Source organism: Salvelinus sp. IW2-2015, linkage group LG36 (genome assembly GCF_002910315.2).
Source record: "Salvelinus sp. IW2-2015 linkage group LG36, ASM291031v2, whole genome shotgun sequence".
In the NCBI taxonomy this organism is placed as follows: Eukaryota; Metazoa; Chordata; class Actinopteri; order Salmoniformes; family Salmonidae; genus Salvelinus; species Salvelinus sp. IW2-2015.
This window is the reverse complement of record NC_036875.1, coordinates 18,714,271-18,740,070: the sequence shown is the minus strand read 5'-3', so window position 1 is coordinate 18,740,070 and position 25,800 is coordinate 18,714,271. Positions and strand designations below refer to the sequence as shown.

At 45.5% G+C, this 25,800-nt stretch overlaps 2 protein-coding genes across 5 annotated transcripts in view; one reads left to right on the top strand and one right to left on the bottom strand.

Moving 5' to 3' along the window:
• Positions 1–14,682, top strand: part of LOC111959691 (parapinopsin-like) — a 55,277-nt gene extending 40,595 nt beyond the window's left edge. Inside the window, exon 4 of the mRNA XM_023981454.2 lies at positions 13,455–14,682. Coding sequence (XP_023837222.1) covers positions 13,455–13,673 — 219 coding nt within the window. The 3' untranslated portion in view covers positions 13,674–14,682. The remainder of the gene's footprint in view (positions 1–13,454) is intronic.
• Positions 57–25,787, bottom strand: LOC111959690 (beta-galactoside alpha-2,6-sialyltransferase 2-like). Of its 4 annotated transcripts, XR_011474951.1 has the most exons (7): positions 25,705–25,787; positions 24,412–25,556; positions 17,670–17,767; positions 16,950–17,051; positions 15,310–15,484; positions 4,960–6,486; positions 57–4,774 (listed from the first exon to the last, which is right to left on the bottom strand). XR_011474951.1 is itself a non-coding variant. In XM_023981451.2 (6 exons), exons 2-6 carry the CDS (start codon positions 25,475–25,477, stop codon positions 6,239–6,241), a joined length of 1,689 nt encoding a protein of 562 aa, XP_023837219.1. In that variant the 5' UTR covers positions 25,478–25,556; positions 25,705–25,787; the 3' UTR covers positions 57–6,238. The 4 variants fall into 4 exon arrangements, 3 of the variants coding, with proteins under 3 accessions (XP_023837219.1, XP_023837220.1, XP_023837221.1); XM_023981451.2 differs by having other exon boundaries at positions 57–6,486; XM_023981452.2 differs by having other exon boundaries at positions 57–6,486; positions 25,710–25,770.
• Between the last annotated feature and the right edge of the window lie 13 nt (positions 25,788–25,800).

Sequence of the window (25,800 nt, the reverse complement as noted above, 5' to 3'; positions counted from 1 at the left end):
CGACAGCACTCCACAGATTGAATCCCAACCTAAGTATTGATTACTCTGGAGAGATCTTTTGTACACGTACAATGCTTTTATTTACATGGTAAAAATAGAACAATAAATTAACAACAATTTAATTGTATACAAACACTCAACTTAAATACCTATTTAAATTTAATAAAGAAACCGGCAATGACAAATCAAAAGGAAAAACGTAGTTCTAAAAAAAATTGTGACAGAAGAAGAGAGTACAGAGCGACTGTGGAGAGATCAAGTTAAGCAATGATCTCCAAAACTAACTATTTTCTCTGTGTTATTTCTGTGCTGAACACAATGCACCTGGCGTGTCCATCCTTACCACAGAGAATGATAAGAGGACTCTAGTTCCCAAAAGCCTATTTTAGCATGGGCAGCACCATTGAAAAATGCCCTCATTTTGAAGTAGTSAACTGGGTGGTACTTCCTATGGGTTAAGGAAGATCACATAATTCCATCCAGGTCATCAGGAGGCAATCAGCCAATTAACTATCTTGTGAGCAAACATTCCATAACTGCAGGTGGATGTAAAATCGCCAACCKTGGCTTTATATCTGTTCAAACAACACACTCTAGGTGGCAGTTTGCACCCTTACAGTTTGTATACAAACTCAAATTGATATGGCCTCAATGACGTGTGATCACGTGTGATCAGACACCATAATGGGATAGATACAAAGAAGCATCCTCTATCATTCTCTATGGTCCATACAGATACGTTGGTCATCTTTATCCTATAACACCCCCCTGAAGGGAACATATAGCACCTTAAAAATACCTGCTATAAGAAACATATCCACCCACTAACCGACACACACCAGCACAAATTACATTTGGCACAGTATCAACATTTCAATGCTGTTGCCAAAGGCATTGCATTTGATCAAGAAGTGCTTCTACGGAACTAATAATTGCTGCTCTCGTTTCCAGCTGGATAAAATTTCCCTACGCACACAATATACACTTGCACAACGCAGGTAGAAAAATCKTATATTTTTCCAGCATGGTCTTTTTTACGTGTCTTGGAGCTCTAATGCTTTTTTTTGTACAGGAAAGTACAGAGTAAAGCACAGTACAGCCAACTTTTTAGTTGTATTGTTTGTATTCTTTTTGYTGTACTGTTTGTGTATCATCGTTGTAATTAAAATGTGTGACTGTCCTTGTCTATCAGTGTTTTGTTACTTGTCATGTTTTGTGGACCCCAGGAAGAGTAGCTGCTGCTTCTGCAAACGCTAATTGGGATCCAGACAAGTACACATACATGGACAGTTTAAGACTCTTATCCTTGCTCCGGATAGATTTGCATGCTCTGTGCATTGGAATATAAACAAAGTTATTATATATATCTTTTTTTTTTTACACTGTCAATGTGTTAATCACAAACGTAACAATTACATTGAATGATTTGAACACTTCAATAATGATGCATGGACATGAATCAGAGACGATACTTATGATAGTCGTGGGTGTCGAGACCWTTCCAGACAGTTTCATCAAAGCCCCCCTCTGTTTCCCTTTGTTAGATCTCTCAGTGAGAGGTGGGCCTTGGGAAATCATTTGACGCAGCGGTGTGTCTGGCTCCTTCAAGCCATGTGTTAATGAGATAGCAGATGTGGCTCAAAATATTTTGCTTGCCTGGCGTGCCGGTGTAACAGTTATTCCGAACCATGCTTGTGTGCTGAGTAAACTTGCCTAAAACCTACAAGAATTGTGTTGGCTCCCCAGGCTAATGGTCTGTCACACCAGTTGGGAAGGGTTTGCACTGTTATTAACACTATGTCATTGATCCTAGGTAGCTCAATCCTATTTAAAAGGGTTCCAACTCTAAATGGTATTCCTGTTCAGTCTCTCTTCACTCATCACTTGATTACAACAACAATCTCTTCAGCAGATGCCTCTTTATTCCAAGCAGCGTTTGACTGCCATGTYTACGACCGGATCAATTTGTTTCCTCAACCCTGGTTAAGCACTGTTCCTGTAACAAGGGCACAGCAACACTTTCCTGAATATCACAACGCAAAACAAACAAACAAAACACGCACACACAAATCTCTTCTTTGAATTATGTCACTATGGCTGCCAATGTCAACCCCTCCCAGTTGTCCCTACCCAGGGAATGGTCACCATCTGGCCATTACAGAAAGGACTACAGTAGCCATAATGGCAGATCTGATTGACAACAAGTGCATGATCTGGTTGGTCTCATAGGAGGCTCAGCTTGGGATAAAGGTGAAGCTTAGTAGTTGTAAGCGGATTTGTGTTTGGAAAGAACATGCTCCGCTGTCCGTTCTAGCATGGCCAGATAGTGATCCCATAGAATATAGAGCAATATATGATGATCTATAGGATCTCTATGAGTGATCCTCCTCTCCCACACACACACGATAGCTAGCTGAAACGCACTGCAGGCAGGTCTGGCACAGAGTCAGTGTAAACAAGGAAGACATTAAAGCCGGACAAAGAATGAGTCTGGAGATATTACTGCTTCAAATCCCTGCCATAATAAGAAAAGGTCTCCGGCAGCGCACCGTGGCAGCCTGCTGCAAGCCCAGGTAAAAGAGTACTTTCAGAACAATATTGGAGGATTCAGTCAAAATGAGAACGGTAAAGACATAGGGAATGGTAGGCTTAAGTTACTAGACCATGCTCTGCTGAATGCCACTAACCATATCAGCATGACGTGCCTGGGAGGCAGTCCAGCTACTGAACCCTGCGGACTGAATCCCTTGACTATCTATGGCACATATTATGTGTACAGATGTAGGATCTTAATTTGATCACCCTGTTGAAGGAGAACTGTCCTGAAATGCAGGACATTTAAAACTTGTAGTGTATTTGAGGTTTAAAAAAAGCTTCTGAAGTTTGTAGTTTTCACTTTGAAATTTCAACCCCTACAAAAAAAGTATATTTATTATAATCCACATAATAAATTCACATTTCCCRTTGCGCAGGATTATTTTCCTGCTGTGGCAACTGGCTCAAATTAATTAAGGTCCTACATCTGTAGTGTGCTCGTAGATATAACTGTCCTAGGAAGAGGTGGTAGGTGTGGTGTGATTACATTCATTTAAAGAGGCAGGTCAATCATCGTAGTAATTACAGCTGCTTTTAAAGAGACGTCAGAGAGAGGGTGTTGGTTCAATTCCCTTTTGGCATGGGGTGGACACTGGAAAGTAAGGGAGTTTGACTAGTGACCTACCCCAGCCCGCCACTAACAGAACACTGGACGGTTTGAGCAACACTATGAGGTGACTAACAGCTTTCTTTAAATCATAACTGTTAAACAATTAAATCAGCAATAAAAACCACAACAATGACACTGCAGTTACATGKATAGCATACAGTATGTGTAAGATCAGTCTTTGGGTGTTTTGAAAGGCAACCCAGTGTTCGGTTGGCTACTAGGCACAGGGTTACAGCTGTTGTAAGAATGCYTTGCGAGTCCTCTCTTACCCCCTAAATCCTATCCGCTAGCCTAGCCCTGCATCCTTTGTTGTTCACAAATCTTAAAAAGGACATCATTGTATTAGATTAGGCCAAAGAACGGGCAACCAAAGGGTTTTCCAGGGTTTGGTACCTAACTATCCGCCAGATACAGAACTGTGCATGCCCTTGAAGTGGCAACCAGTCAGACAGTCTTAAAGAGCTAAGTGGGAGTATGACAATCTCTTTATGAGTTGGCAAGTGGTCCGGTACAGCTTGGGAGATGAGAAAAGAAGAGCAAAGAGTGATTGGGCATAAAGCGCAGCAGTAGCATCAACAGCAATCAAAACCCTGATGACAACAACACCATCAAATAAGACTAGAGGACATTTAAGGAATGTTGAACACAGAAAACTGTGTGACTGTTGTAGATWAAAAAAAACACAATGTACCATCTTGATTAGGTAATACTGAGGTGATGAGTGTTTGGTGTAGTTCCAGCATGTCTGTATTGAGATATATGTACCTATATGTATGAGCATGTGTCCTGTATTGTCATTGAAGTGGTACTGAGGTACATTTTGAATTAAAKTTCAAGTTTTTGTTACGGGTTGTCAGGAGTGTGTGGCTGGTGTATGCCGAGTTTGTACATGTTCAGAAGTGTGTGTTTGGTATGGACGTGTTTCAGACATTTAGTGCAGACTACTGCTCATTTTCTCAAAGATTAATTKACCACCCCATGAGAGCCATTTAAAAAAAAAACGCCCACCATTAAAAAACTGTGGACTGTCCTTTAAGTCATTTTAAGGAAGAAGAGCAACCAGAGCTCTAGAAAAACAACACTTCACAACAGCAAAACACATTAAGTTATACAGTACCAGTCAAAAGTTTAGACACATACTCATTCAAGGGTTTTTCTTTATAATAACCATTTTCTACATTGTAGAATAATAGTGAAAACATCAAAACTACAAAATAACACATGGAATCATGTAGTAACCAAAACAAGTGTTAAACAAATCTAAATATATATTTGGGAGTCATCAAAGTAGCCACCCTTTGCCTTAATGACAGCTTTGCACACTGTCAGTATTCTCTCAACCAGCATCATGGGGTAGTCATCTGGAATGCTTTTTCAACAGTCTTGAAGGAATTCCCACATATGCTGAGCTCTTGTTGGCTGCTTTTTCTTCACTCTGTGGTCCAACTCATCCCAATTGGGTTGAGGTCAGGTGATTGTGGAGGACAGGTCATCTGATGCAGCACTCCATCACTCTCCTTCTTGGTAAAATAGCCCTTACACAGCCTGGAGGTGAGTTGGGTCATTGTCCTGTTGAAAAACWAATTATTAGTCCCACTAAGCGCAAGTCAGATGGGATGGTGTATTGCTGCAGAATGCTGTGGTAGCCATGCTGGTTAAGTGTGCCTTGAATTCTAAATAAATCACAGTGTCACCAGCAAAGCACCCCCACACCATCACACCTCCTCCTCCATGCTTCACGGTGGGAACCACACCTGCGGAGATCATCAGTTCACCTACTCTGCGTCTCACAAAGACAGTGGTTGGAACCAAAAATCTAAAATTTGGACTCCTCAGACCAAAGGACAGATTTCCAGCAGTCTAATGTCCATTGCTTGTGTTTCTTGGCAAAAGCAAGTCTCTTCTTATTATTGGTGTCGTTTAGTAGTGGTTTCTTCGTCCATGAAGGCCTGATTCACGCAGTCTCCTCTGAACATTTGATGTGGAGATGTGTCTGTTACTTGAACTCTGAAGCATTTATTTTAGCTCCAATTTCTGAGGCTGGTAACTCTAATGAACGTATCCTCTGCAGCAGAGGTAACTCTGGTTCTTCCTTTCCTGTGGCAGTCCCCATGAGAGCCAACTTCATCATAGCGCTTGATGGGTTTTGCGACTGCACTTGAAGAAACTTTCAAAGTTCTTGAAATTTTACGGATTGACTGACCTTCATGTCTTAAAGTAATGATGGACTGTCGTTTCTCTTTGCTTATTTGAGCTGTTCTTGCCATAATATGGACTTGGTCTTTTACCAAATAGGGCTATCTTCTGTATACCACCCCTACCGTGTCACAACACATCGAGGAAAGAAATTCTAATAATGAACTTTTAACAAGGCACACCTATTAATTGAAATGCATTCCAGGTGACTACCTCATGAAGCTGGTTGAGAGAATGCCAAGAGTGTGCAAAGCTGTTATCAAGGCAAAGGGTGGCTACTTTGAAGAAACTCAAATATAAAATATACACTTTTTTGGTTACTACATGATTCCATGTGTTATTTCATAGTTTTGATGTCTTCACTATTATTTTACAATGTAGAAAATAGTACAAATAAAGAAAAACCCTGTAATGAGTAGTTGAGTCCAACTTTTGACTGGTACTGTATATAAACAAAAAACGAATCTAATAACACTAATCTATTGCTACACTATACAGCTCTCTTCTCTTCCGGCTCAGCAATGGCAGAGATCGGGAGATAGTCACTTCAGGCCGTCTTGGGTCCATTATCCTCTAAGGAAGGCTGGGTTTCACCCCATCTGGGTTCTGTTCAAAGGTCCTGAAATAAATGTAGTTATACTAGACCTTCACCCTCCGGTTTGATCCCATCCCACACAGAGGGGCTATGGCTTGGGTTCTCGACTGTTCTACGTGGTTCCCTCCGAGTTCCCCCAGAGGTCAGAGGGTTATTATTGCACTGTTTTCCCTTTGTCCTGTGGGGTTGTGGTGGTTCCACATGTGGCTTCTTTTAAGGGTCAGATTTCATAAGTTGATAGTTCAGAGGTCACAGTTGACGGTGCTGAAGCCAGGGAGGGTGACGCGGCCCTTCCTCTTCAGGTCTCGCTCGGGGCCTGTGTTGATGCGCTGCACCAGGCTCTTCTCGTAAAGCAGTGGGTGGTACGCCCCCAGGGTGCAGGCTGCATCGTAGTAGCGCTCGTGGTAGTGGCACAGGTCTGTCTGTCGCAGCGAGGGGATGTACTCGTACACGTGGACCTCTTCACACAGCGCCATCATCAGAAGGATGCCTGTCATTACAACGACAAAGAAGAGAAAAAGGGGTTAGATAGTCTAGCGTAGTGGTTCTCAACTAGTTTTTCCTCTGGACCCAAATTGAAGCAGGTTGTCTCAGTTGTGACCCAATATTCGCATCGCAATTGTTGGGGGCTGAAATGCTGAAAACTATTTTGAATGCTCTATTGACAGTAAATGTAGCAATTATATTAAATAAGGGAACAACATTCCCACCTTTTCCCATTTTCAATCATTCCATATTGCTCATATTCTTGAAGAATGTTGGCAAGCTCGCTTGTTTGAGACCACAAAATCTACTAAATAGCGCTGCTAATAGCTCTATATTGAAAATACTGKGATTAAAGGACAATTCCAAAACAAACAAAAAAACATCTTTAGGTATTTGTTTCATTTATCCATTGTTGATATAGTCCCAAAATGTTTTGCATGTCAGTAATCAAGTTAAACAGAACTACACGTGATGCAAAATACCGAGTGTACAAACATTATGAACACCTGCTAATTCCATGACAGACTGACCAGGTGAAAGCTATGATTCCTTATTGATGTCACTTGTTAAATCCACTTCAATCAGTGTAGATGAGGGGGAGGAGACAGGTTAAAAATATTTTTTAAACCTTGAGACAATTGAGACATGGATTGTGTATGTGTGGCATTCAAGGTGTTTGGGAAAGACAAAATATTTAAGTGCCTTTGAACGGGGTATGGTAGTAGGTCCAGTCACACGGTTTGAGTGTGTCAAGAAGTGCAGCGCTGCTGGGTTTTCACACAACAGTTTCTCATGTGTATCAAGAATGGTCCACCACCCAAAGGACACCCAGCCAACTTGACACACGGTGGGAAGCATTGGAGTCAGCATGGGCCAGCATCGCTTTCAACACTTGTAAAGTCCATGCCTGACGATTTGAGGCTGTTCTGAGAGAAAAAGGGGTGCAACTAAATATTAGGAAGGTGTTCTTAATGTTTTGTACACCGTGTAATGTATGTATGTATATGTATGTATATATATATATATATATATATATATATATATATATATATATATATATATATATATATACACTGCTCAAAAAAAAAAAGGGAACACTTAAACAACACAATGTAACTCCAAGTCAATCACACTCTGTGAAATCAAACTGTCCACTTAGGAAGAAAACCGATTGACAATAAATTTCACATGCTGTTGTGCAAATGGAATAGACAAAAGGTGGAAATTATAGGCAATTAGCAAGACACCCCCAATAAAGGAGTGGTTCTGCAGGTGGTGACCACAGACCACTTCTCAGTTCCTATGCTTCCTGGCTGATGTTTTGGTCACTTTTGAATGCTGGCGGTGCTTTCACTCTAGTGGTAGCATGAGACGGAGTCTACAACCCACACAAGTGGCTCAGGTAGTGCAGCTCATCCAGGATGGCACACAATGCGAGCTGTGGCAAGAAGGTTTGCTATGTCTGTCAGCGTAGTGTCCAGAGCATGGAGGCGCTACCAGGAGACAGGCCAGTACATCAGGAGACGTGTAGAGGCCGTAGGAGGGCAACACCCAGCAGCAGGACCGCTACCTCCGCCTTTGTGCAAGGAGGAGCAATGCCAGAGCCCTGCAAAATGACCTCCAGCAGGCCACAAATGTGCATGTGTCTGCTCAAACGGTCAGAAACAGACTCCATGAGGGTGGTATGAGGGCCCGACGTCCACAGGTGGGGGTTGTGCTTACAGCCCAACACCGTGCAGGACGTTTGGCATTTGCCAGAGAACACCAGAATTGGCAAATTCGCCACTGGCGCCCTGTGCTCTTCACAGATGAAAGCAGGTTCACACTGAGCACATGAGCACATGTGACAGAGTCTGGAGAGCCGTGGAGTACGTTCTGCCTGCAACATCCTCCAGCATGACCGGTTTGGGGTGGGTCAGTCATGGTGTGGGGTGGCATTTCTTTGGGGGGCCGCACAGCCCTCCATGTGCTCGCCAGAGGTAGCCTGACTGCCATTAGGTACCGAGATGAGATCCTCAGACCCCTTGTGAGACCATATGCTGGTGCGGTTGGCCCTGGGTTCCTCCTAATGCAAGACAATGCTAGACCTCATGTGGCTGGAGTGTGTCAGCAGTTCCTGCAAGAGGAAGGCATTGATGCTATGGACTGGCCGCCCGTTCCCAGACCTGAATCCAATTGAGCACATCTGGGACATCATGTCTCGCTCATCCACCAACGCCACGTAGTATAGACAGTTGAGAACCCGTTGAGAACCACTGGTCTGTATAGACAGTTGAGAACCCATTGAGAACCACTGGTCTAGTATAGACAGTTGAGAACCACTGGTCTAGTATAGACAGTTGAGAACCACTGGTCTAGTATAGACAGCTGAGAACCCGTTGAGAACCACTGGTCTAGTATAGACAGTTGAGAACCACTGGTCTAGTATAGACAGTTGAGAACCACTGGTCTAGTATAGACAGTTGAGAACCACTGTCACGTTCCTGACCTGTTTTCTGTTTAGTTTTGTGTGTTAGTTGGTCAGGACGTGAGTTTGGGTGGGCATTCTATGTTATCTGTTTCTATGTTGGTTTAGGGTTGCCTGGTATGGCTCTTAATTAGAGGCAGGTGTTTTGCGTTCCTCTGATTAAGAGTCATATTTAGGTAGGCTGTTCACAGTGTTTGTTTGTGGGTGGTTGTCTCCTGTGTCAGTGTTTGTCGCACCATACGGGACTGGTTACGGTTTGTTCATTTCTGTAGGCTATTTTTCCCTGTTCGTGCGTTCTCGTGTTTATGTATGTTCGTCGTTCAGGTCTGTCTACTTTCGTTTTGTTATTTGTATCATTTGAAGTATAGTTCGTTTTCGTGTTTTTTCCCGTCTGTCTTTAATAAAATTCATTATGTCTTCACAATCCGCTGCATTTTGGTTCAATCCCTGCTCCTCTTCATCTGAATCCGAAGAGGAGGAGGACCACCGTTACAGAACCACCCACCAACCCAGAGCCAAGCAGCGTAATAACGAGCAGTGGCCTGCTACACAGGATTTTTGGACATGGGAGGAGATAATGGACGGAAAAGGACCCTGGCGCAAACTGGAGAGTATCGCTGCTCTCGTGAGAAGAGTGAGGCAGTCACTGCCCAGGAGCGGTGGTTTAAGGAGGCAGCTAGGAGACGTGGATGGAAGCCGGAGAATCAAGCTCGAACGGAATTATGAGGGGACGCGTCTTGCACGGAAGCCCGAAAAGCCCGTGAGTAACTCAAAAATTTCTTGGGGGGGGATAGAAGGGAGAGTGGGCGTCAGGTAGGAGACCTGCGCCCACTCCCTGTACTTACCGTGGAGAGCGAGAGTACGGGCAGACACCGTGTTACGCAGTAGAGCGCACGGTGTCTCCTGTACGTGTGCATAGCCCAGTGCGGGTTATTCCACCTCCCGCACTGGCAGGGCTAGATTGAGTATTGAGCCGGATGTCATGAAGCCGGCCTACATATCTGGCCACCAGTACGTCTCCTCGGGCCGGCATACATGGCACCTGCCTTCGCATGGTTTCCCCGGTTCGCTTACATAGCCCGGTGCGGGTTATTCCACCTCCCCGCACTGGTCGGGCAACCGGGAGCATTCAAACAGGTAAGGTTTGGGCAGGCTCAATGCTCAAGAGAGCCAGTACGCCTGCACGGTCCGGTATTTCCGGCGCACCTCCCCGCCCAGCCTAGTACCTACAGTGCCTACACTACGCACTAGGCTACCAGTGCATTTCCAGAGCCCTGTTCCTCCTCCACGCACTCTCCCTATAGTGCGTGTATCCAGTTCGGTCCTCCAGTTCCGGCCCACGCACTAAGCCACCTGTGCGTCTCCTAAGTCCTGTACACACTGTCACTTCTCCCCGTACTAGTCCTGAGGTGCGTGCCCTCAGCCCGGTGCCACCAGTGCCGGTACCACGCACCAGGTATAGAGTACGCTTTGGAGTTCAGTGTGCCCTGTCCCTGCTCCCCGCACTAGTATGAAGGTGCGTGTCCTTAGCCCGGTGCCTCCAGTTGGCACCACGCACCAGGTCTACAGTGCGCTTTATCCGCCCAGAGCCATCCGTCTCCCCAGCGCTATCTGAGCCATCCGTCTCCCCAGCGCCATTGAGCATCGTCTCCCCAGCGCCATCTGAGCCATCCGTCTCCCCAGCGCCTTAGCCATCCGTCTCCCAGCGCCGTCTGAGCCATCCGTCTGCAATGAGCCTGCAAAGCCGCCCGTCTGCCATGAGCCTGCAAAGCCGCCCGTCTGCCATGAGCCTACAGAGCCGTCCGCCAGACAGGAGCCGCTAGAGCCGCCCGCAGACAGGAGCCGCTAGAGCCGTCCGTCAGACAGGATCTGCCAGAGCCGCCAACCAGACAGGATTGCCAGAGCCGCCAACCGACAGGATCTGCAGAGCGCCAACCAGACAGGATCTGCCGAGCCGCCAACCAGACAGGATTGCCAGAGCGCAACCAGACAGAATCTGCCAGAGCCGCCAGCCAGAGGATCTGCCAGAGCCGTCAGCGAGCCATGAGCAGCCAGAGCCGTCAGCGAGCCATGAGCAGCCAGAGCCGTCAGCGAGCCATGAGCAGCCAGAGCCGTCAGAGAGCCATGAGCGTCCAGACGTCAGCCAGCCATGAGCGTCCGAGCCGTCAGCCAGCCATGAGCGTCCAGAGCCGTCAGCCTGCCATGAGCGTCCAGAGCCGTCAGCCTGCCATGAGCGTCCAGAGCCGTCAGCCTGCCATGAGCGTCCAGAGCCGTCAGCCTGCATGAGCGTCCAGAGCCGTCAGTCAGCCATGAGCCGTCCCTCAGCCAGAAGCGGCTAGTATTTCAGAACTGCCCCTCAGTCCAGAGCTGTCTCTCTGTCCGGAGCTGCCCTTCAGTCCGGAGTTGCCCCTATTCCTGAGCTACTCTTTTTCATGAGCTACCTCTCTCTCCTAAGCTATCCCTATGTCCTGATCTACCTTGTCCCAGAGCTGTCCTTGATTCTGGTGTTGCCCTAAATTTAGGTGGGGTTATTTGGAGGGTGGTCATTGTGGGGAGGCTAAGGAAGCGGGGATTGATTATGGTGGGGTGGGAACCACGCCCGGAGCCTAAGCCACCACCGTGGTCAGATGCCACCCAGACCCTCCCTGGACTTTTTGGTGATGCGTTCGGAGTACGCATCTTGAGGGGGGGTTATGTCACGTTCCTGACCTGTTTTTCTGTTTAGTTTTGTGTGTTAGTTGGTCAGGACGGGAGTTTGGGTGGGCATTCTATGTTATCTGTTTCTATGTTGGTTTAGGGTTGCCTGGTATGGCTCTTAATTAGAGGCAGGTGTTTTGCGTTCCTCTGATTAAGAGTCATATTTAGTTAGGCTGTTCACAGTGTTTGTTTGTGGGTGGTTGTCTCCTGTGTCAGTGTTTGTCGCACCATACGGGACTGTTACGGTTTGTTCATTTCATGTAGGCTATTTTTCCCTGTTCGTGCGTTCTCGTGTTTATGTATGTTCGTCGTTCAGGTCTGTCTACTTTCGTTTTGTTATTTTGTATCATTTGAAGTATAGTTCGTTTTCGTGTTTTTTCCCGTCTGTCTTTAATAAAATTCATTTATGTCTTCACAATCCGCTGCATTTTGGTTCAATCCCTGCTCCTCTTCATCTGAATCCGAAGAGAGGAGGACCACCGTACAACCACTGGTCTAGTACGAGTTATACATTCCATAAAACACACACACAATCCTTACATTGAATTATGTGATTATGAAGTTGCCTCGTATCCAAGCTCTGTTGCACTATTGTTTCTCTTAACTACAGTTAAACAGAACATACATTCAGTTAGGATACAAACCAATTATGAATCACCCAGTACACAATGTTTACATAAATACACATCCAAACACACCTACAACATACAGAGACTAACCATGTGTCTCTTACACATAAACACCCTAAATTCACCCCCAAATCCATTGTTATTCATAAACACACACACACACACACCCTGCAAAAACATCTGTTTATACCCTCTCTGTGCTGTGCCAGCCAGGACTAAACAGGCAGAGCAAGTAGCAGCTTCTTTTCCCATTCTACCGCCACTCCAAAATAATGTACACAGTTATTTGGAAATGTTTCAACCACAAAAGGGTCTTCATCAAAGTTTAGAGTAAACATTGCTAAAGGAACTACAGGATCATCTAAACAGTGTACGGGTACTCTGCCTGCCTGATGTACACTATGTTATCTCTCAGTGGGTCAGTCAACCATGAGAAATAGGAATACAGGAAGAGAGCCGAGGTGACATAATGTGCATGGCTCTGGGGGCAGCTGTGTTAGTRTGATGTACTACTGTATGTAGCATGCTTAATGGCCTGTGAGGTCACACTAAACATGGCAAGAACATGCTACTCTGCTGATGAACTGAAGTCCTTAAAGGGCCATTCCCTCTCTTCCACCTCACTTCCTGTTGACCTTTGTGACAGAGAGAAATGTGACAGGTCAAACTCAGGAAACGGATACATTTGTCCAACCTCTCAAAGGAGACTGAACACGAGTGTGCAAGTGTGTGTGTGTTGTGGTTATAGACAATCAAGCGAGGCGGCCACCAAATAATAAGTGCAGTTGAAGTGTTAAAACATTATTGACCAAGAATGGAATTGACGTCATATTAGCACTCCTGAATGACCCTGTTCATACAACCCAGAGATAGCAGGCTAGAGCCTATAGAATCGTCAGCTACCATGGAACAATACCGGCAGATAAATAAATGTATGAATGCTAGTTTGCGCATGCGACCTATTAGCAAAAAGAGAACATGAATAATGATGTTTTCGCTTGTCTTTGCTGTAGCAACACCTTCCACATGCAGGTTTTATGCTACCACCAAGCAGTAAATACAAACAGCCTTTTCCTCCACCTCTTCCTTTTGTATTCCTCACCCCATTCTTCAATTTCTGCCCTGCCATGTTTCTCCCCTATAACTTCTCCCTCCCCTATAACTTCTCCCTCCCCTCAGTTCTACAGGTGTTTCCTGATCCTGATCCGGTGTGAACGGCCCTCCGCAGAGAAGGGCCAATCCTCCATGCCCTCCAAGACCACCGCCATCCAGCTTAGCCGTCGCGTCTACAGCAACACGGTGGCGTGCACCGTCCGGATCTCCCCGGGTATCCAGAACCATGGCTGCAGCACCCCGGTCACCGAGCATACCAACCCGCCCGAGGTCACTCTCTCATGAGCAGGCACGCCGGGAAGGCCTGGTGGATGTTGATGGATGGCTCAGCTAGCTAGCTACTGTACTGTGCCGAACAATAGGCTCCAAGGCCCATGCGCTCGTCTGTTCCAGCCCAACCCCTTCCATTTGTTTACTGAATGCTGTGTTTATATGTAGGAGTGAAATTGTGTATGCTGTGTATGTATACATGAGGGGGGGGGGGGGGGGGGCTGTAGAGTGAGCATGTGTGCTGCATTCAAAGGGGAGAGAGGGTGTGTGTGGTGATGAACTATGTGTACCATTTGATCTCACTCGGCCTGTTCTCTCTGGCTCAGTCTGCTTGTCTCTGTGTAGGTGTAAAAACCATTGCTCGATACACTTGCTTCTTCTCTAAACACACCGACTACCCAAGTGAAAAGGAGTATCTCTGTCACATTTCACCCCCTCCCCCCAACACACACACACCTACCCCACCTCTCTAACACACACACACACCCAGCCAGTGGTTACACTACTCCCAGCCTCTGTGTTGTCCTGACTGTGAAGACAGATTAGAAGGTATGTGCATCTCAAATCGCACCCTATTCCCCAACGTAGTGCACTACATAGGGCACGGGAAAGAAGTAAGGGTAATAGGGTGCGATTTGAGATGCATCCAATGACTGGTGCAATAAGCTATGGGATGTCCAGTAAAGAGCTGATAAAGACTATAAAAGTTCATCGAGAACAAATACTGAACAAATACTGAGCAGTACAGCTCTGAAGGATACTGGTACACTGGTGACTGTGGGTGATCTCGGACTGAAGCTCTGATCTTGGACTTTTCTATTGTGGAACTACATGGATCTCACAGATTGAGAATGTGACTTTTGCCAGACCTGCCAGCATTTTGTTTGGGGAGAAGTGGCTTTGAACTCATGTGTGATGTTTGGKGTACCTACCACCCCCCTCCCAAACTTCTTCCCCCCTGACCTCTCCCCCTTCATCAGAACCTGTACAAAGAAAGCGCTGAATTCAGTCTAACATGTCTCTGTGTGTTTGTGTGATTTTTAATTTCACTGGTCTACTGAGCAATTKAAATGTACTTTCTTATAATATTATAATTACGCAAACAATTTGTAATATCACACTGCAATACACCACCACACTTTATTAYTAGGGACAAAGATAGTCCTTCAATAAAATATCTGTGAGACATCGTTCTCCCCAAATTGGACATATGGGGGTCTGACTCAACGACTACCGTATACCTAAACACCCCAWATCCTACTGCAACACAGCCTTGTACTACTTGATGCATGTCCCAGGAAGAGGTCTAGAGAAGGGGAGGATGCCAACGGCAACTGGAACCCGGCGTTGAAGTCAAGGTGACCTGAAGAAGAGGTGGGTTATAGGCTAGGTTTTAATAGCCCAGTGAGTGTTGCTATAGGTCCTGTAGTGCTGTTATATTATAATAATAATACAATAACATGACGCCGAGCCCAAGCACTGCATTACACAACATGGAGGGGTCGACTGGCTGCATATCAGACTCTCTGATGTTAACATTACAACCACAGAGCCTGCTTTATAGAACACTTGAGTAAGTGCGTGCGTGCGTGTGTGTTTGCTTGTACGTGTGTATACACATGTATGCATATGTGGGTACACACAGTCTCACCTATGAACCCTGAGGAGGGTGGGTTGGGCTGGATGGTCTCCTGGGTGTTGCCCTGGATGACGTCCCAGAGCTGCCACACATATTTGGGGTGGAGGACGTAGAAGGGCTGGGTGGGGTGGAACCGCCGGTGCTCCACATATGGACTGAACAGGTTATAGTCTGGACTGGCATACCACTGTCAGAGAGAGAGAGAGTAGGGGGCGAGCGAGAGAAAGGGGGTTTAAGAGAGAGAGGGGGACAAATAAAGAGGGAAAGCGATTGAGAGAGGGGGAGGGGGAGGGGTAATAGTTATAGTCTACTCTAGACTGGCATACCACAGAGAAACAGACATAGACAAAGAGTTAAACAAAGAGACAGATTGAAGGAAGTTGATTCCTGTAGTTATTCCTAGAATATGTTAAGACATTTTGCAACCTATTCCTGGACCAACTACATATTGCATCATATTCTCCTATCACAGTGGTAATCACGGCTTCTTCCTTTTCCCCTGGACTTGTTACTGAGCATGCACCTCTACTAAAAGAGAGAGGGCGAGCGCGCCTGCGAGAGAGAGAGAGAGGGCGAGCGCGCCTGCGAAAGAGAGAGAGAGGGCGAGCGCGCCTGCGAGAGAGAGAGAGAGGGCGCGAGCACGAGAGAGAGAGAGGGCGCGAGCACGAGAGAGAGAGAGGGCGCGAGCACGAGAGAGAGAGAGGGCGCGAGCACGAGAGAGAGAGGGCACGCGCGGAAGAGAGGGTGGTGATAAAGTGGAACCCAGATGAGATTAAGAACACAAAATATAAATAAAGGAAGTGGAGAGAACAGGTAGGAAGACAATAGGAAAGAAGAGGAGAGAACAGGGAGGAAGGCCAGAGGGAAGAAGAGGAGAGAACAGGGAGAAAGGCCAGAGGAAAGAAGAGGAGAGAACAGGGAGGAAGGGCCAGAGGGAAGAAGAGGAGAGAACAGGGAGGAAGGACAGAGGGAAGAAGAGGAGAGAACAGGGAGGAAGGACAGAGGGAAGAAGAGGAGAAAAATATGGAAGCGAAGATAAAGGAAGAGATGAATAAGAAACAGGAGAAAAAGAGGATAAGAAATAAATAAGAATGGGATAAGAAGTGGAGGTGATAAAGGAGAGTGTCAGAGGACTGGAGAGAGAAGGAGGAGTGCAGGGTATATAAAGCTGATATGTAATAAATCTGCATTGATGCCGTCAGTGTGTTGGTGTATATGATGTAGCACCCTGTCCCTGAGAGCCGTGAGTTAAACAGACAAGCAAGGCTAACTTTTCCACATGGGGCCTTCCACTACGCAGGTCCTCATTAGCATTGCTTGCGTAACCATGGTAACCATAGCCCATCTTCCACCAATTCAACATGAGCCATGGGCTCTGGTGAGCAACTCTCTTTAAATATCACCATTTAGGTGCCATTACTGGGCCTCTCAAAGAGAGTGGGCAAGGTTTGAGTAGAGTGCAGGGTTTCCTCTATATGTATTTAGCAGCGGCACATGGTAAAACCTTTTCAGTGTAAACTTAAACGACTAAAACCAGATATAAAGTATGTAAAAAACAAAAACATAATGGAGTAATATATATTTAACTAACAACCACCAAAATAAAAACTAGACAGTCAAGGAGAATCTAAAATTCACACACTCCCACACACCTTGTGCAGGTTGACAGCGTACGGAGCAGGGTCCCAGGCCACCAGAGTCACCTTCTTATACAGGGAGCTGGTGTTGAAGCGGTTCTTGGGATTGGCCAGGATCTGTAAAGGGCAGGGGTCAAAGGTTACACATGAAACTAGATGCAGCACTGCAGTGCCCACACACATGAAAACAAACACACTCGCTCTCTTCCTCTCTCTCCATGGGAGCTGTGGGTCCACAGTAGAATGAGCTCTGCAGTTGCTTTGATTGTTAATGTGACAGTAGTAGAATGCGCTAGTGTGTGTGTGTGTGTCTTTACTGCATGTTGTTCTCTGTGCTGAGTGGGAGAAGATGGCTTCTTCACTGGGAGAAGATAACTGAACTGGAACTGTGGTGAAGACCCAAAATGCAAAATGGGTAAGGGTGATCACTCACTGCCTACCTAATACTGGAGGACACACACACACACACACACACACACACACACACACACACACACACACACACACACGTGCCTGTGTGCCTGCTTTGAATGAACCACATTCTTATTTATATGCAAATCAGGCTCATGTGTTTGGATGCATGTTGTTTGTTTGAATGAGTAATGGTCTATTCAAAATGCTGAACCACTTACTCAGCCGTGGCACTTGATTGCAGGCACATATTGATGCGGAGTCGTGAAGCCTGTTGTAGTGACTCTTAGCTTGTGACGTGCATGTTAGTCTTATGACACACACCTGTGAGTTGATGATGCGGATGGTGGTCTTGTTCCCCACATCTCTCACGTAGCCCTCTGTAGGCGCAGCGTTGAACCGCAGAACTGCATCATGGGAATCTGGGGGGCGGGACAGACAAAGAAAACACGTCAGAAATAAAGTCAGTCAAAGTGTCATTCGAGGAAAAAATTTAAATGTCACTCTACATCAATCAGCTKTTACTTAACTAAGACAATCAAGTTGGCAGCCAAATATCAAAAGGCCACCTCAGAAATAGAAAATCAATCAAGTGCTCATAAACGACAAGTCCCTAGATGACATCCAATAGTCTGTCTTTTGGGCAGTGTTCACTTGGTCCAGGCGCCCAGTCTGCCTACCTGCCTCTTCTTAACCTCTAGTGATACCCTGAGAGTGTGGTAGTGAAATTCTTCACTTTTAACTCTCCTTGACCTTTTCCACTTCACCCTGACTGCACTCGTTCAGCCATAGTCCAAACACTTGACCTGGATAACCGATCACCGTGAATGGCCATTTGACATGGACAATCTGGTAAATGAGAAACCTAGTACAGGATTCAGCTCTGTGCTTTGATGCAATAGTACATGAATGTATCACTACTCATAGAGAGAGAAAGAGTATTCTCTAGTGGTCAACGTGTGTAACTGAAGGGAGTTTCACAGGCACCTGCTCTACTCGTATTTGTTCTATGATCATCATCAAACATCACCAGGAAACAAAGCCTTCAAACTGAGCCCAGTTGGTAGCATAGATGCTACCAACGGGCTAGTACATAACAGGCACAGGCAGTGTGTCCTTCTGCTGGCCTTCACACACGAAGTGTACACATACACTTAGTGTACAAAACATTAGGAACACCTTAATATTGAGTTGCACCTATTTTGCACTCAGAACAGCCTCAAATCGTCAAGGCATGGAGTCTACAAGGTGTCGAAAGCGTCCAACAGGGATGTCCAACAGGGACGTTGACTCCAATGCCTACCACCGTTGTTTCAAGTTGGCTGGGTGTCCTTTGGCTGGTGGACCATTCTTGATACACATGAGAAACCGTTGAGTGTGAAAAAGCCAGCAGTGTTGCAGTTCTTGACACACTCAAACCGGTGTGACTGGCACCTACTACCATACCCCGTTCAAAGGCACTTAAATCTTTGTCTTGCCCATTCACCCTCTGAATGGCCCACATACACAATCCATGTCTCAACTGTCTCAAGGCTTAAAAATAATTTTAACCTGTCTCCTCCCSTTTATATACAATGATTGAAGTGGATTTAACAAGTCACATCAAAAAGGGATCAATGCTTTCACCTGGTCAGTTTGTCATGGAAAGAGCATGTTCCTAATGTTTTGTACACTCAGTGTACATGGTCTCACACACAATCTTATGATTAATGGTCTCAATCATGGACACTCTTACTGACAATTGTGGCTGCTTTGCGTGATGTATTGTTGTCTTTACCTTCTTGCCCTTTGTGCTGTCTGTGCCCAATAATGTTTGTACCATGTTTTGTGCTGCTACCAGTTGTGTTGCTACAATGTTGCTGTCATGTGTTGCTACCATGCAATGTTGTTGTCTTAGGTCTCTTTATGTAGTGTTGTCTCTTGTCGTGATGTGTGGTTTGTCCTATATTTTAAATTTACTCCCAGCACCCGTCCCCGCAGGAGGACTTTTTCCTTTTTGTAGGCCGTCATTGTAAAAAAGAATGTGTTCTTAACTGACTTGCCTAGTTAAATAAAGGTTCAATTTAAAAAAAACTATTTTAAAATGGTTAAGCTCAGACACTTAAAATCAGTCCCTCTCCACTGGTCGATCAGTCATTTAGACTTCAGCAGGGCTACATGACACACGGATGTATGATCCTCTATGGTTGATCTGACACTTCCACAGCAAAGCTACCCGACACTTCATCAATGACACCAGTCAACCATCAGTTTGTGTATTGGCATTCAATAGATCAACACACCAAGTTCTCACTGACATTGAATTGGTAGGTTTTCGTTCTTGCCACTAGCTAGTATGGCTGATGTACAGGACCATTTATTCCTCAGAGCACCAATATTGTTTAAGTACTATTACTGGATCCACAGGCAGCCCCCCCACCCCCATCTCATTTCCCAGGTCAAAATGAACAGTCAAGTACAAGCAATATGGGCATTTCCATGAAAAGCCCCATGAGCACCAGGTCATGTCTATGTAAAAGGCCCCATGAGCACTAATGTGAAGATCATAAGGACACATTACATTTGGTGTCAAATGAAAGCTAACAATATGGAAGAAAGTTAAACGTACAGTGGCTTGCGAAAGTATTCACCCCCTTGGCATTTTTCTTATTTTGTTGCCTTACAACCTGGAATTAAAATATATTTGGGGGGGATTTGTATCATTTGATTCACACAACATGCCTACCACTTTGAAGATGCAATATATTTTTGATTGTGAAACTAACAACAAATAAGACAAAGAAACAGACAACTTGAGCGTGCATAACTATTCACCCCCCCCCAAAGTCAATACTTTGTAGAGTCACCTTTTGCAGAAATTACAGCTGCAAGTCTCTTGGGGTATGTCTCTATAAGCTTTGCACATCTAGCCACCGGGATTTTTGCCCATTCTTCAAGGCAAAACTGCTCCAGCTCCTTCAAGTTGGATGGGTTCCACTGGTATACAGCAATCTTTAAGTCATACCACAGATTCTCAATTGGATTGAGGTCTGGGCTTTGACTAGGCCATTCCAAGACATATAATGTTTTCCCTTAAACCACTCRAGTGTTGCTTTAGCAGCATGCTTAGGGTCATTGTCCTGCTGGAAGGTGACCCTCCATCCCAGTCTCAAATCTCTGGAAGACTGAAACAGGTTTCCATCAAGAATTTCCCTGCATTTAGCGCCATCCATCATTCCTTCAATTCAGACCAGTTTCCCAGTCCCTGCCAGTGAAAAACATCCCCACAGCATGATGCTGCCACCACCATGCTTCACTGTGGGGATGGTGTTCTCGGGGTGATGAGAGTTGTTGGATTTGCCAGACATAGGGTTTTCCTTGATGGCCAAAAAGCTCAATTTTAGTGTAATCTGACCAGAGAACCTTCTTCCATATGTTTGAGGAGTCTCCCACATGCCTTTTGGCRAAGACAAAACATGTTTGCTTATTTTTTTCTGGTCACTCTTCCGTAAAGCCAAGCTCTGTGGAATGTAAGGCTTAAAAAGTGGTCCTATGGACATATACTCCAATCTCCACTGTGGAGCTTTGCAGCTCCTTCAGGGTTATCTTTAGTCTCGTTGTTGCCTCTCTGATTAATGCCCTCCTGGTCTGTGAGTTTTGGTGGGCAGCCCTCTCTTGGCAGTTTAATTGTGGTGCCATATTCTTACAATTTTTTAATAATGGATTTAAAATGGTGCTCCGTGGGATGTTAAACGTTTCTGATATTTTTTTATAACCCAACCCTGATCTGTACTTCTCCACAACTTTGTCCCTGACCTGTTCGGAGAGCTCCTTGGTCTTCATAGTGCCGCTTGTTTGGTGGTGCCCCTTGCTTAGTGGTGTTGCAGACTCTGGGGCTTTTCAGAACAGGTGTATATATACTGARATCATGTGACAGATCATGTGACACTTAAAGTCCACCTGTGTGCAATCTATTTAACTAATTATGTGACTTCTGAAGGTAATTGGTTGCACCAGATCTTATTTAGGGGCTTCATAGCAAAAGGGGGTGAATACATATGCACGCACCACTTTTCCGTTTTATATTCTTTTGAAACAAGTACATTTTTCATTTCAAGTTCTTTTTCTTCTAGATGATTCCAATGTGTACTTAACCATAAACATCAATGCCTTTCTTAAAATCAATACACAAGTATATATTTTTAAACCTGCATATTTAGCTAAAAGAAATCCGGGTTAGCAGGCAATATTAAGCAGGGGAAATTGTGTCATTTCTCTTGCGTTCATTGCACGCAGAGTCAGGGTATATGCAACAGTTTGGGCCGCCTGGCTCTTTGCGAACTAATTTGCCAGAATTTTACGTAATTATGACAACATTGAAGGTTGTGCAATGTAACAGGAATATTTAGACTCATGGATGCCACCCGTTAGATAAAATACGGAACGGAATAAACGTTTTGTTTTCGAGGTGATAGTTTCCGGATTAGTCAAAGGTATATGGTTTAGAGAGAAATAGTCGACGCGTTATAATTCCTGTAATAACTTGCAGCTGAACTTGAAAGGGGTTCCTTCGTTATTTTACCGTTCATGTCTTCCATAGAGAATGTCTTGATCTACTTCAAATAAGGTCTGTGTTCCGTGCAGGCTTAAACCGCCTCGACGTTTTGATACCCGTGTAAATCTCACTAGGATAAGGTAACGTTTGTCAACATATTTTCATAAATCCACTCTACAGAAAAATGTATCTTTGCTTATATTTAGCCAATATTGATCAGAGTTACCTTGTCCTATGGATATCTACACATTATAAAATTGGCATGGTGGTGTAAGCCTACACAAAACACAGACCTTATTTTAAGTGAATCTAAAAATATCCTATGGAATAAATGAAGGAACCGCTTTTCAGATTTTGCTAGAAGGTGTCATGGGAAATATGACTCGCACTTTGGTTGTCAATTCTTACCATGCCCATTATTAAAATAGGATTTCCTGCATATAGAAATTAAAGTTTTGGTTTTCAACATTCATCACAGGCAACTTAAACTCTATTTTTATTCAAACAGTTGAGAGTATTTGTCTCCTAAGCAGACTCTTCAGTATCATTGTCACTTCAGAGCTGTGTGTGTGTGTGTGTGGTGTGTGTGTGTGTGTGTGTGTGTGTGTTGTGTGTGTGTGTGTGTGTGTGTGTGTGTGTGTGTGTGTGTGTGTGTGTGTGTATTTATGTATTATATTAAGTTAAAATAAAAGTGTTCATTGTATTCAGTATTGTTGCAATTGTCATTATACAAAAATGTGTGTGTGTGTGTGTATGATATATATATATATATATATATATTTAAAAATCTAATAAATCGGCCGTGTTCTGGTTATCAGCTTTTTTTGTCCTCCAATAATCGGTATCGGCGTTGAAAAATCATAATCGGTCGACCTCTAGTATTAATCCACTTCACTTACTGTAGTTCAATGACCAAAATAAACTTTTTCTTCCAGCAGACATCTTTGAATCTTAATTTCGGGGTAGATATTTAAACACAGTTTTGAAAAACTTGATCACGTAAAAAACTATGGGAGATTTTACTGTCATCCTGTAACCCAACTTTACATCTGCTCTGTTCAAGTAAATGCGTTTCTGTTCAAATGTCAGTAGAAGTTGTTAAAAGTAGTCCTGGTGCATAGAGTTGAATCATTTGTTTAACTTTGCAATTAATGTTTTTTGTTTGGCATAAATTTTAAAAAGAAAATCGAAATCTCAGCGTCTTGCTGTTACCGTGGAAATGCCAATGTGGTAATAGCGCCATCTTGTGCTCTGGTTAGGAAAAGGTGTCATTTTCACCATCTGGATACACCTATCAGATACCATCTTGGATACACCTATCAGATACCATCTTGGATACACCTATCAGATACCATCTTGGATACACCTATCAGATCTACACAAAGGCCTAAGCTAAGGGATAGCCAAGGGGTGGGGGTCTATTTGGAATTCAGAAGGAGAGTGTGTGGATAGGGGGGGTGGATGTGGAGAGATATGGCGGGAGAGAGCAGTGAGGCGATGAGAGGACTAGACCGTAGAAGGCCGTTGAGGATGTTTTTCAGCCAATTCACCACACGGTGGCAGCGAAACATTAGTCTGGTACAGATGTCCAACTACAGATTCACAAACCTCTCATCTTATTGACTATAATGTCAAACATACATTCACATGCTCGTACACACACACACACACACACTTTGACATGAAGGAAAGGATGGGAAGACAGGAAGGTATTTCCAGAAACACCTCAGCATTGGACAGATGAGGAGTATCTAAGTGAGATCAATATGGTTTGATTTCCTGCTAATCTATACAATTAAACAAGTGAGCCATCTGTCCCCGAGTACACACTCTCCCCATGCCCACATAGAGCCGCCAACGCAGAGAACGGAACACACACACAAAGACAAGCTGCAATGCAGTCAACCAAAGTATTCTAGAGGTACAGTATATAGAATATCTCCRAATTAACTGCTCAAGACCCTTCGGGAAATATGACTTATGCCAAAGCCCTTTCAGCCAATCATAGAAATTGTTACTTCTGGGTGATAGATGTCTACTACTTGGTGTGTGAGACAGTTTAGAGCCCAAGACCAAATGTCACGTCACTGTGCTACGGTAAGCTAACACTATGCTGTGGGGCGAATTGGGAAGTCGATAGCTTTACACGACAAATGTACTTTCCAATCCATGCTGTGGATGTCACTTCSTAAAGAGACATTCTCCCCTCACATAAACAGACTGGGTTGTCACGGAGAAATCTGCTCAGGATCAATGCTGTATTTCACACTCTGATAGACACAGGCACATATAGGCAAGACCAGGGTCCTGTTTATCAGGGCATTAGGTAAAACGGAAAACAAAGTGTTTGTTTTTTCAATTTACTGTACCAATAAAAGCGTCAAGTTTCAGCCATCGTATCCCAGTTCTCCTTCAATCCCTTCATCCCATTTAACCTGCATACCTCCCTCCCCCTGCCCTCCATCTCCTTTTCTTCCTTCCCTCTCCCCCTCTACCATCCCCTGTCCACTCCCCTCTCTACCCTTCACTCACCGATCTCCTTCCCCAGGCCTGAGTGCAGAATAGCCCCAGCAGAGGTCACCACAGCACAGCTCCTGAAGCCCCTCTGGCCCCCCTGTCTGTAGAGTTGCTCCAGGGCCAGGCTCGGCACCAGATGGGCCCAGCCCAGCGAGGAGAAGGGCTGCTCGGACCCGTCCAGTGTTCTCAGCCTGGCCTGGTCCTTCAGCTCACACAGCAGTTCCCTGGAGCTCTGGGCGGCCCGTCTGCCTCCTTTATAGGTCACGTGGTGTTTGTTGGCGCTCAGGTAGTCACGCATAGCGCGCTGCAGCCGCGGGGACAGCATTCCAGAGGAGACACTTCCCCGCCAAAGTCGCTGCACCACCGAGGCCGACTTGGAGAAGTAGTACTCCTCTAAATCATCCTCTTTTCCCCACCCATCTCTCTTCCCCCTACGCCCCCACACTGTGGTCCTCCTCCTGTGGCTGTTATTCGTCTGAACCCCCTCCTCCTCCTCCTCTTCGTCCTCACGTGAGGATCTGCGCTTGGTTCGGTTGGGCCCCCAGTCAGCATCGGAGGGGGTCCAGGCGGTTCTCTCACGGCTGCGGGTCACCGCCTGGTCGGAGTGGGAACCCACATTCTCCGTGCCAAAGGAGGACCATGCAGCCAGGGTCTGGGGGTCCAGGTAGTCCTGCTGCTGTCGGCTGCCCCCCTCCCCCTCRTGGCTGGTCCCGTAGGGACCGCTGTCTGAGCTCTGGCTCAGCTCCAGGCCAGGCTCTGGGGTGGTGAAAGTGGGGCTAGGCTCTGCTTCGGAGTCTGGGTAATGGTTAGAGTTAGGGTCTGGGTAGATGGTGCTAAAGGTGGTGTAGGCGGGTTCGGGTCGGGAGCCCATGATGGAGTGGTGCTGCTGGTGGGAGGCGGCTTGGATGGAAGACAAGCGCCGTGTGTCAGGATGCTGGGAGAGTGAAGAGCCGGCGGAGGTCAGGGCCTCGTTGTCCACGCGGGCATCTAGGAAGTAGGATAGCAGAACCAGGAAGAGGAGGGCCCATGCCAACATGCCCACCAACACCAGCCTCCGCCACTGACGCATACTGGACTTCATCTCCTCACACACACCTATACGAACACCAGGCCGGCTCCAATCAGCAGTCAGGTCTCAGCAGAGAGGACAGCCAGAGGGCCTGCAGGGGTGAGAGGTCAAAGGTGACAGTCTTAACCTAAAGTGGACCTGAGGGTTTTGATTTTGGTTAAAAGGATAAATCCCCTGTCTTTTCAAAAGGTTTTTGTATTGGTGTGTGTGTTTATCTTATTGTCTTTTCCAAGACTTACCTCACCTGGTGCCCCTATTTCTTTTAGTCCATGTGTCTTCTAGAATAGAACGGGATCCTGGGAAATAAAAAGGTAAAAATTAGTTAGAACAACACA